General features: G+C 37.3%; 1 protein-coding gene across 1 annotated transcript; it reads left to right on the forward strand.

The window, feature by feature from the left end:
• Nucleotides 1–1351: 1351 nt before the first annotated feature.
• LOC109019630 lies at nucleotides 1352–3430 on the forward strand. Its single transcript, XM_019001971.2, has 3 exons — nucleotides 1352–1491; nucleotides 2306–2619; nucleotides 2747–3430. The coding sequence occupies exons 2-3, from the start codon at nucleotides 2554–2556 to the stop codon at nucleotides 3353–3355; spliced, it is 675 nt and encodes a 224-aa protein (XP_018857516.1). The 5' UTR covers nucleotides 1352–1491; nucleotides 2306–2553; the 3' UTR covers nucleotides 3356–3430.
• Nucleotides 3431–13214: the final 9784 nt, after the last annotated feature.

Consider the following 13214-nt stretch of genomic DNA (forward strand, 5'->3'; position numbering starts at 1 on the left):
TTCAAATATTCCTAAGTCCATATCATGCCATAAAAATAGCCCACTTATGTTGTCACTTGTTTGGTTAAATTCTACCTAACCCAAGAGTCCAAAATATTGATGAGCTAACCTTTTCATAATTAGGGACCACAAGTTGATTTAAAGGGCATGTTTCCTAACCTTGTTTAGCCTACTTGAGATGCCTAAATCTATTTTAAGGCCCATTGTCAAGAATTCCAGATTTTATCTCCTAATGTCCATAACCCAAAGTGAGCCTGAACCAAAAAAACCTTGCTTGAAGCCTATGAATTCTTAATTACTTTTCATGTAAGTTTTCAAAATAGCCTTTCCATGGAGAGCTAGCATGTCTTAATACTTAAGTTATTTCTTTTGTGAGTCGAGGTGAGAAGTAGTCATTTGGGTTAATGTTAAGCATAGAAGATACGTTAAATTGTAGTATCGTGGCTTTCTCATTTAAAGGGAGGGCTAAGGAATATGGAATGAGTATTAACATGCTTATACTATTTATTGGAATATGACTTATACTGAAGTTGGAAGTATCGAGGAGCATAGATGTAAGTAGTTATGACCATGCTTCTTACACCAAATTCTCTTTATGAAAGAATGACTCTCTCTCTCTCTCTCTCTCTCTCTCTCTCTCTCTCTCCCTTCAAATGTTCATCTAAAGAAAGAGTAAATGTATATAGTATGTACAAGCCCTTTCTTGATAGCCCATGTTAAGCACCCTATCGATTATAATTGTGTGTATGTGTATAAGGTAATGCATGCACATAGGTTCTAAGTCATGAAATTTCCATACATGCTCTCAATAAACTTATTGATTATTCCTATATGTAGTATAGCATGAAAATGTATTTTATTCATAAAATTTCATGTGCATTGAAGTAAGAAAGATGATAAAAATACTTTGATTGCAAAGGAAAGGAAATGAATGTTTCATGCCTTAGGCTTTAAGTGACGCGAATAAAGTGTTTTAAAGTGTCCCTACGAACTCATGCTTTAAGTGACGCGAATAAAGTGTTTTAAAACGTCCCTATGAACTGACGCTTTAAATGACGTGAAGGAAACATTTTAAGATGTCCCTCTAAACTCATGTTAAATTGTCTCTATGAACTGACGCTTTATGGATGCCATGAAAAATAATGTTAAGCTCATGCTTTTAAAATGACTTTTTTTCATGAATGCACTGTTAAATGAAAAGATGATATTCATAAACATGCCGATTGCATGTTACTAGAGAGAGAAAAGAGAAAAGAAAAAAAAAAAGAAAAAGAAAGTAAAAGGACAGGCACGTATGTCGCGATCCCGACCTTCACGGAGCCGGGTTGTGACAATGTTCAATACCCGAGAATGGTCTATAAAGTAAAGATGGAGAAAACAAACGGATCCACCAGAACATTGAAGACCTCACGACGCACCACTGTCTCTGGCCATAAACATCTTCGAGCCCAGAGGCCATACACAACGGCTTCGAAGACGAGGTCCTACCAGGTACGCTTGCATTGTCTCCCTGCTACTCATATTTTTAACACATGTCGTGGTTTGGGTATTTCCATTATGATTTTTAATTTTCTATGTTAGAATCTATGGGGCTGTTTGTGCACACAAAAATGCTATGGGATGTATTGTAGTGGTTTTGAGTAGCTTTCATTTGGTAATGAATTTTGAGTTTGAGTGACTATTACAATTGGAAAAACAGAGGAAAATGAAGAGTTTGATATTCTTTTTTCTGAGAAAAATTATTTTGGTTTTAGAAGAAGTGGTGGGGTCTCCTAAAATTATGTTTGAGGAAGCTTCCTTTTTCAGTCATGGAAACTGTGGCAAAATACAGAGAAAAAAAGAGAGATTTTTTATGGTTCTTTTTCTCCATAAGTAACAACACCATGTATTACCTAAAAAACCAATTTTGGAATCTATAAATACAAACCACATTCTATATTGTTTTATCATTTCGTTCATGTTCATCTTCTTTGACTGTCGTTGGATTTTCAGACTATGTAACCTGATGAAAATTTAGTTTGAACTTAAATTGTATACAATGCCAGTTCTAAACTTGTTTGTTGTTTTCCTACCGGTACCACCTACACTCGTGTCGTCTAACTAACTATCAATAGGTATGGCTGACATTATTTGTTTATAAATTCATTTTTGTTCATGTTTTCATGTACATAATTAATATTAGTTGCTGCAATTAATCACTAGCCTACTATATTTATCATTCATCTACATCCACCCATCCTTTCACATTGCTATGTATTATACTTTATTGATATGCGGTTTTAGCTATTTCACATGGATGATCCAGAGAATACACATGTTGATCGTGAGATATGGGCGAATGGGATGGATGATGTTTTCGTTGAGATGATGTATGGGGACTCCATTAGTGGTGCACTACGAGCAGGCAAGATCATAAGTAGGGACCACGCTTTGTACGCTTAACGCCTTTCTGCTCTGGGTACAAAGATGTTGGATGCGGACCAAGTCAATGGCAAAATACAAAGGTTGAAGAAGAGGCAGCAGTAGTTCACCGATCTCATGGGCTAAACAAATATGGGATGGGACCCTGACACCAAAACGGTAATAGCCAGTGACGAGTACTGGGCAAATACCATTAGGGTAAGCTAATATTATTTACATGAATTTAATATTATTTGTGTGTTGCAGTTCAATACATGTTTCCTTCAATTTATTTCACTGTCTTGGTAACCAATATCTAAGAAGCAACTTGATATATTTGAATTAGGTGAAATCAGACTGGAAGTATTTTCAGAACGCAGGGTGCCCAAAGTATGTGGAGTTTTGCACCATTTTTGGCACGTTTGTCGCCATTGGAACACTTCACCACTCTTCAGCCCAACTAGTGCCAACTAGTGATGAGGAGCGTTTGCTTGATGTAGAGATGCGAAGTCAGGGCCTAGCATTGGGCACGCAGTCAAGAGTGGAGGTTGATATTGATGACATAGATGTTTCCATGGGGATACCTTCTACAGGACCATACACACACTCGTCACGTTGGCGTCAAAATAAGGGGGAGCGAATAAGGAAGGTTGAGGAGGAGTTATTGGACTTCCTCGGTGTGATGAAGGAAACAAATTTAGCACGACAGAAGTGCTATGAGGAGAGAGGTTTGGCTTCCTTAGCAAAGCATAGCAAGGGCTCGACGCCGACCATGGACATCAATGACGGATGGGATCCATTTGCGCATTGTGTGGAATTGTTGCATTCAATGCAGCCGAAGTTGCCGTATGAGAATTTTTTTTGTGCATTCAACCAACTACGTGATCCCATAATCCAGCAGGGCTTTTTAGCCATGAATGATGAGCATAGTCATGCATGGGCCATGCAATGTTGATCTGGTGCAGTTGTTTTTACTGCTTTTATGTCATTTTCTTTATATCATTCTGTATTAAGACTTTTTACTGCTTCATGTCATTTTCTTTAATTACTTCTATGTGAACGTACTTGCATGTATGCTACTTGGTATTAGTATTGTTTGGAATATTTGTTTGATATGGAAATCTATGGATGGCACTAATTTGGAAATCTATGTTTATTGAATTTTTGGATCACTTTATTGGTAGCAGGTGGAGTAAAAAAACTTAAATTATGACAATATTTGTTATTATCTTAGGCTTTTATTTCATTCAAAAGTCAGTTCATCTGAGCATTTTTGCACCATATTGTTCACAGCACGATGGCATTTATTGGTTGATGAATATTATTTTATTTCTGGACGACACTAAGTTGATAGCAGCTTTTATTACTCAAGATAGTGTGAATCGTTGGCACTATCTTGACATTGGGTTTTATTGCTCAAGATTGATAGTAGGTTTTATTGCACCAAATTCACGTTGGGAAGGTTTTATTGCACCAGGCTACTTTAGTCAAAGATTAGTAGGTATATAGCTGCTATGCAGCATTTATTGTACTATATATACTAATTAATTGACCAAATCTTGTTTTTGTTAATAATTTCTAGTTTATTATACGTACAATATATATTATGTGTAGTTTTTATTTGATTGGTAATCACATACATGATGCATGGCTAATCAGGTTGAGGTACCGTATCATGCAATCAAGCCCCTCGATCACATGCACGCACCTGATCATTTCACATCTATTATAGTGAGTTGATATGCAGTATTATTGCTCGAGCTTGTTCATAGCACGTTGGATTTATTATGTGTAGTTTAAGATTAATTTATTTCATGAAGTTAGCTGATAGCAGGTTTTATTGCACCAGATTGACGTTGGGCTATAAAAGGCTTTTATTTCATGATTCAGTGAGTAGAGATGAAATTATTGCAGGGATGAGTAGTAGGTTGGTATTGAAGAGGCTTTTAATTCATATTCAGTGAGTAGAGATGAGAGGCTTTAATTTCATGATTCAGTAAGTAGAGATGAAATTATTGCAGGGGTGAGTACGTTGTATAGTTTATTAGGTATTAAGGAGGCTTTTAATTCATGATTCAGTATGAAATTATTGCATGGGGTGAGTACGTTGGGCATTTATTGGGTATTGAAGAGGCTTTTATTTCATGATTCAATGAGTAGAAATGAATCAGAAACAGATCAAGTACATTGGACATTTATTGGGTATTTATTTGATTGGTAAGTACGTTGGGTATTTATTGGTGGATGACTTTTACATCATTCACCCATCTGCCCTTTTATATTTTCCAGTATTGGTCGTTGGTTCAATATCACACAAAGCACTGCATAAATAATTGTTCACAGCTGGTTCAATGCACAGACAATAAAGAACCAACACCAATTTTTGGGAGTAAAGGCCTTAGACACGACTCTTTTTGTGTGAAGCCATCAGGTTTAAAATTTCTATGCTTATACTGTTTTAATTTTTAGAACAATAAACTAAAATTATATTCTCAACGCTTGCACATATCCACATCCATACTGTTTTATTTCTTGGGTATCTTCTAATTTAAACAATGGTTCTTGTAGTTTGATTGCACCTATCCACATCCATTGCAAAATTGAGACAAAATTTTATACTTGTTTCAACCGACAAATATTGCAGGCTTGGAGGACAGTTGCTTGAAGTTTGAACTATTATTTATATAGAGATAATGGATGATGAACCTGATTGGTCATCATTTGAAGGTGAAGAAGATGTAAGTAGTGACCATGAAGGGAGTTCTAGTGATGATGAGCATGAAGTGGTTGAGCTAGTTGTTGTTATTAGGATTATATTATGTCTAATATGATGGGAAAGTCGAATGCCACAACACAATATAGGCATTTAAGGAAATGAGTACATTATACAAATTTTGAATGGACATCCGGGTAATTGTAAGAACATGTTTTGGATGGAGGTTTCAACATTTCGCGCATTATGCTTGTTGTTACGTAACAATCACTTTTTGCGTGATTCTAGACGATCGGTGATCGTGGAGGAATATGTCGCGATGTTTTGCCTGATTATTAGCTACGCACAGGCCCAACGAATTGTGGTGACCGATTTCAACATTCGAGCTAAACAATTAATAAATATGTGAGAAAGGTGATGAAGGCCTTAAATGAGATTGGGAAACATATTATCAAGCCAAATTTCACATACGAGGTGTATCCATATATTGCAAAGAACAACCAAAATCTACCTTGGTTTGGGGTAAGGAACTCTCAGTTATTTACAACCAAGCCTTTATTTTTCAAACTTCTGGATTTGAAACCATAATTAAATATATCCATCATAATTTTTTTACCATGTGATTTTATTTCTGAGTTGACAACAATGCTTTGGAGCGATGGATGACACTATGATAGACGCAGTAGTACCAGCCTCAGTACGTGAGGCATATAGAAACTTGTATGGGCGAGTTGCCCAAAATGTTTTGTGTATATATGACTTATATAAGAAGTTCACATTTATATATAACGGATGGGAGGGAACAGCGCATAACGCTCATGTCTTTCTCCATGCAGCGAGTCAAGGAGTCGCCCAATTTCCATGGTCACCTGAAGGTATATTTCACATTTTATTTAATGGGTAATATGTTTGGTTTTTTTCTCATGTTTTTTTCCCTTTCAAGTCATTATTGTGCAACTGTAGGAATCTATGTTATCAGGTAAATATTATTTGGCCGATTCTGCTTTCCCGTGCACTAGGGAGATTTTGCCCCCGTATCCCTGAGATCGCTACCATAGAAGTGAGCGCCATAATCAACGTCAATTTAGAGGGTACAAAGACTATTTTAATTACCATCATTCCTCGCTTTTTAATATCATCGAACGCACTTTTGGGGTTCTTAAAGAATGGTTTAAAATTTTAAGAATAATGTCTCGTTATTCTGTTGGGCAGCAACGACTGATCGTGACAGTATGTTGTGTGCTACATAATTTCATTAGAATGGTCACTCCTGACGACTAGATATTTTGGTATTGGAGGAGGGTTCAACTCCCTGTTATTGATAACATGGTTCATGACGAGGCTGGGCTATTTGGTCTTTTTGAAATGACGACTAAAGCAGCAGAAGCTATGGTGGCAATAAGAGATGGGATTGCCATACCTATGTGGCAAAATAGGAGTGGTCATTGAACGTGTAATTAAAAGTAATTGTGTATGTATCATTTTGTGCACACTTTTTAATGGTGTATATGTTCTAATATAATTAATTAATAACCTTGAAAAGTAGTAGCATTCGTGCGTATTAGGAGTGTAAATTCAAATCGGTAAACCGGAAAACCGGTCCGGACCGGACCGGTTCTTAAAATGTGAAAACCGGCCAATTCCGGTCCGGTTCCAATTTAGAGATTTTTTGGACCGGACCGGTTGATAAAAAAATATAAAAAAAAAATATTTTTATATATAAGTTTTATATATAATGTATAATTATAAATTTATACATTAAATGTTAATTTATAATTTCATATATATATATATATATATTCATATATGAAATAATTTCATATTATAATTTATAAATTATTACATTAAATGTTAATACAATATATAAGTTTATAAATAATACTAATAGTCTAATATAGACTATAGACTATAGTTATACTTATAATTAATACTAAAAGTTTTTACTAAAAGTTTATAACTAATATTAATATTAAATAAATAATTTATAACTAATACTAATATATAACTTATAACTATACCAATAGTCTTAAAAAAACCGGAAAACCGGACCGGATCGGACCGGATCGAAAACCTGTAAAATCGAAAGTACCGGTTTAGGAGGGTAATCGGTGCGTAATCGATTTTGAAAAATACAAAACCGGTACATACCGGTTCGGTCTTAGATTTTGTCTAAAACCAGACCGGACCGGACCGGTTACACTCCTAGTGCGTATGCATTATTTTAAATGGATATTGCTAATTTACTCAATATATTACTGACTTGTGTGTAAGATGTTAATGTTATATTACTCAACATATTACCGTATTACTTTAAAATAGGAAGCTTATTTTATTAGTGACATTGTTTGGCACTATGCTACAAGCAATTTTGTTATATTAATTGCACGTCGTCTACCTTCTCCTTGTTAATGCATGTTTGACATGTTATCATATTTAACATATTTATCTTTTTTTCCTCTTCTCGATCTCGACTTGCCTTCTCCATTACTTACATCACCCATAAATTTGCTTTCTTCGTTGCTCGTCATGCACACCCATTGCTCAGATTCTTTGTTGGACTTGTGTATGTATGGTGTCTGACCTTATTCCAAACACATTTCATTACGAGTCTTTTACTTACATGCTGATATGAGGGTTTGAGGGATGTATCCTCCACACTGCTAATGTGATATGCAAGATGAGCTTGAAATTAAAGTCTTTTATAAAGTTATGTCATATCAATGATATGTACGATGTATAATTCATATCGAAGTATAATTTTTTTAGAGAAATGTTTAATCTACAAAGAAATCACATAAAAGCAAATTGATAAACTGATGTGGGTTGATATGATTGGTCCTACTATTACTTTTACTTTGAAGTAGATCTGATGTATCAGATAAACTCACATTAGTTTATGAATTGTTTTTATGTAACCTCTTTGTGGATGTAATACTTTTCTTATTTTTTCATTGCAACACTTCCTTAAGAGATAACAAGATACATAGGAGAGGGTGCAGACAATATAAGGTTTCTCAACAAACATTTATTACAATTGATACAATGATTAGAAAAATTAATAAAAAAATAATTTTGGAATCAATAAAACAAACTACATTCTATATTGTTATTGACTTTATTGTATTTAATTTACAAAAAATAAAATCGTGGAAATATGGAAAGAAGATGAATATGTGTGGAGTAATAGCTTGATTCTTCTTCACATTTGTTTATTTATTTGATGTGTTTTGAGAGGTAAAAGCATTTATGAAAGGAAGAAAGAATTTTCAGTTGATAGTTTGGTGGCACAGTTGCACATCTTTGTACGTAAGACCATAAGGTTCATGGGAAAAGCGAAAAGAAATTTCACAATCAACCTTTATGTCTTCTTATCAGGGTACTGAATTGGTCGTGGGTCCCACTCAAGTCATGTCAAGTATCCTAAAAAAATTCAAAGTAAAAAAATTTCATCTCATCTCTATAAACAAACACACATATTTTTAAAACAGTTCTGCTACAGGTACCCGAGGATGGGTACCTTTTGCGAAATCGGCTGACGTGGTTAAAGCCACGTCAGCCGATATTATTATTAAAAAAAAACAACGATTTCAGAAAAGGATAATTACTGAGTTTATTTTTTTAGTTTATTTTCTCAACTCTGCACGCTAGTCCAGGACTTCAGAAGTCCATCTCTGCTATCTAATCACGTTCTGCCATATTTGACTTACTTCAAAACTTCAAGATCAAACCTCTCCTCCTCTCAAGACCTGGGCTCTTTCCTCTCAAGTTCACACTCTTAGATCTGGACTCTCTCCTCTCAAGATCAAACCTTTCCTTCTCTCAAGATTTGGGCTCTCTCCCCTCAAGGGTATCATTATACGTGTGCCAAAGAAAGGGGTATGGGAATTGAAAAACTTTCAAATTCTTCAACTACCTTAGCTAGAGGGGACTACTCGTGGCATGGAACCTGGGTGTTTTCCCACTGTAAATTCTTCAGGGACAGAACTGGAAAACAGGGATCTCTCTGCCAATCTCTCTCTGTCCGTGCACAACAAGGGAAAATGGAAATGTTCATGGACTAAGTTCTATCAATTTTTGGTGAGTAAAAATAATAATATAAATTGTAAGAGTGGATTGTGAAGAGAAACCAAAGAAAAGCTCTTGAGACTGTTAGGTTGCATCTGTTATCTGTTCACGACCTCTCTTTGAGAAAAGCAAGCATCAACATCATGGATCCGTTGGATCGTCACCAAAATTTGACTCAAACCTGATTTTAAAATCAACCATGTCTGTTTCGTTCCAAAAAAAAGGAAGAAAAGTTTCTTGCGTGAAGCGGGTGAAAAAACGCCACAATCACCCAATCTTCTACATGGGTAGAAGAAGATGAGAAGAACCAAACCTGTGTTCAACTACACGTGGGTAGATGAAGAAGAAGAGAAGAAGACCCCTTCATGCTTTGTTCGTGAGTGGACCTGTCGTTTGGGTTAAACATAAAACGCGCCGTTTCAATTTTTCCACGTGGAGGGACGGGTACGCGGGGGGTTCCCACGCCGAGTGCAAGTAGACTTATTCTTTTTAAAAACAATCTCATTTGAACTCAACTCACATATCTCAATACTATTCACACATAACTAAAAAAATCTCAACTCATCTCATCTCATCTTAACTGTAGCTCAACTCAGAAAACAAACGAGGCCGTAATATTGGTCATAAATGCTTGTTGATCTTGAGGAAAGAATACTGGGCAACCAATGACTAGAATCAATATACGCAATAGGCGAGAAAGAGTAACAGGCATCCAATAGGCGACAAAAGGGTAATTAAATGAAACATACCTTTAGGGACCTAGGATAAGGCTCTTAAGGGGACCATCGTCCTCAACAAGGAACCTCAACCAACCTAGTTTACCTCGGCTAGGATTGATGCTGATAAGATAAGTCCTTATGAGACATCATGGCCAAAAGGACACTATAAATACAGAATCATACTCTCATTGAGAAGAATCACACCATGTAAGTTGTAGCACCCCTAGCCCCCATTCGTGGTTTGGCGAGGAACTATGGAGCCCAGGATGCATGCCGCATGAGTTATGTGCACTTATGCATGTAGCAGTCTTGTAACGCCCGTCCTTGTGGTGGGACTTTTTATAAAAAAGATTTTAGAAGGACGACGAGAATTACAGTTCGATTTAAAACTTTTTACTTCTATACCCAGGGTGCAAGACTCTACGTTATAAAATAAAATGTGCTTTGAGAATAAAAGATGTTTACAGCGGAAAACATCAATTTTAAAATAAAAGGGCCTCTCATGCAGTTGAAACTCTCATGCCTAGACCTTCGTACTCTTCCCCATGGGTCGTATCCGTCCTGACGCGTACTGCTCATTCAGTTCCTATGGGGGGATGGGCACACATAAAAACTAAAATGATTCAAATACTCAGTAAGCATTACTTCATACTGTTAAAATATAATAACATAGGTTTTCATTCATGCATTCATCATACCATACATACTATACATACATGCATGCGTGCATTCGTTTGAAAACATCACTGGATGGTATTTTTCTTTAAAAATGATTTTATTTTCGTAAAACGTATCTCCCGTCAGTGTCTTCACTTCTTCAAGAGTTCGATGCATTCACGCATTCTTTCTTATCACTTTCATTGGATACTACACACTGTTATGCCCCGTGTGTTGAGGTTAGCGGTCTTTTGGACCTAGACTCCTCCCATGACCATGGGTTAGGAATCCTTTTTCCGTCAAGGGGCAACACTAGGTGCCCTACCAGTACTACTTACTCGGCATTGCAATATGTCCAGTCCATTGGTACCCTTTTCATTCATTCATATGGCCGTTACATATTTTCATGTATTTGATTTTAGTCCTTTCTTTCAGTTCAGTCCTTTTAGTTCTTTCAGTCATTTTTATTTAGTAGTTCATTCATGGAGAAACATCATATGAAAGCATGGGCTTAAACATCATTTTTCATGGCATCCATAAAGCATTAGTTCGTAGGGACTTTTTAAAACAACATACTTTCTTCGCGTCGTTTAAAGCATCAGACATAAGCCTCAACATTTCTTCTCGTGGAAAATACATACAATAGATACTGCGTATAGTCATCCATTCACATGCATACAATTAATACTTTGGATGGGTAAAAAGGGACTGCCAAGTAGGGCCGTACATACGTATACCTTTGAACACTTATACTTAGCATGTTTTCATAAAACATCTTTCATGCTATTTCGTAAAGCATCGTAAGTGAAAAACATTTCATTTTCATTTCGTATCGTTTTGGAAAACTCTAGAAGAGTATGAACATAATACTTACTTAGACTCCATGCTACTTTCATATCATGCAGTCCATTCATGTGGGTGTCAGATCGCAACCTACATGCATACACATAACCTTAACGTCATGCTTTATCTAATGCATAAGCAACAAAACTTAGAATAGAATTACACTTCACTTAATACACTCTCCTTCTATCTTGTGCTCTTACGTGTTCTTTACTATGCTAAAACCTTCGGGATCCACTTACGGTCACTACATCTTTCAAACTCAAACTCTTACCTCAAGTGCCCATCCACTAAGGTGAAGGATTAAGACACTGAGACCTTCGTCTTACTCTTCTTACTAACCTCATCCCGATGCATGACTCAGACTGACTAAGTAACGCATCCCAATCCTAGACAATACACCCGTCACTACCTTCATGCATCTTAGCTTACACTAAATCCTCATTCCCATCCATACACGTCACACGGCTTTAAGCCAACTCTGAGGCTTAAGCACCGTGTAACCATGCTCAGGATAGATTACCCATTACACATGGTAAATCCGTCTGACACGTGTATAACTAGATTACACACGTACATTACCCATTTATCACCTAAGACCAACATATAACACGTTGATCACATGTTCGTAGGGACAAGCGCCATACTCCGATACCAACCTTCTCTTAACCCAGCTAACATGACTCTTCATGCTACCCATCCCTCATGACAGTTCATCCTAACACTTAACACGACAAGACTTTGTTCACAACTACGCTTTACGTCACATCATATAGCTCGAGACTACTCCCAAACTACACCGTGACCTTGTCATGTCACCTGACATCCTGCTACGTCATTCTTACACTAACTCACCCAACACAAGCATGACTTCTGGTTTAACCATGTCACTTCGTGACATTCCCCAGTCATGCTTCCGTTACGTACTCTTACACTTGTTCTGCCACTTCACATATGCTCTCAGCCATAAGTCAAACACAGTGACACCTGTCACCTCAGACTATAGGCCACGTCTTAACTACCTCGAGACACTGTTTCACAGTTCCCGATACTACTCATCACGCTCTACACCCATGAACTACACAACCATCATTATCTCTGCGACACGCCACACGGTGTATCGTTGCACCTCATGGAGTACACTCCCCGTGTACTCCCTTCACACACACTATGACCCATCACCACTACAGCATACACGCCATATGGTGCATCACTCCATCACATGGAGTACACTCCACGTGTACTCCCTTCACACACGCTACGCCACATCACCACTCCGGCATACACGCCATATGGTGCATCACTCCACCACATGGAATACACTCAATGTGTACTCCTATCACACACGCTACGCCACACAGAGTACACTCCACGTGTATTCTTCCCAATCCTCACTTCACAGCACAGTCCACAACACTACACAACACAGTTCCCAACTACGGCCAACACTTTAGCACATCACATCATCACACGACACAACGAACTCACAATACTAACAACACAGTCCACAACCTAACCAAGTAACTAACATAATTAACGAGGGATAAAGGGTTATACTATCGTCGAGGTTAACCCATGCGTTGATCGCTGACCGTCACGGTTGATGACGTTGAAAGGGTCGTATGTGGCGGCTAACCCACGTACAGTGGCTATTTGGGCCCTTAAAGATGGCTATAGGTGAGGATCTGGAAAGGGTTGGACATGGAGGGGCTTGGGAGGACCTTGGTGAGGTGGTGGTGGTGGTAAGGTGGTGCGGCGACTCTACAGCAGTAGATCTAAGCCGTGAGGTGGAAAGGAGTTGTGGGAGAGAGAGGGCT

The sequence above is a fragment of the Juglans regia genome, chromosome 6, assembly GCF_001411555.2.
Source record: "Juglans regia cultivar Chandler chromosome 6, Walnut 2.0, whole genome shotgun sequence".
Classification (NCBI taxonomy): Eukaryota; Viridiplantae; Streptophyta; class Magnoliopsida; order Fagales; family Juglandaceae; genus Juglans; species Juglans regia.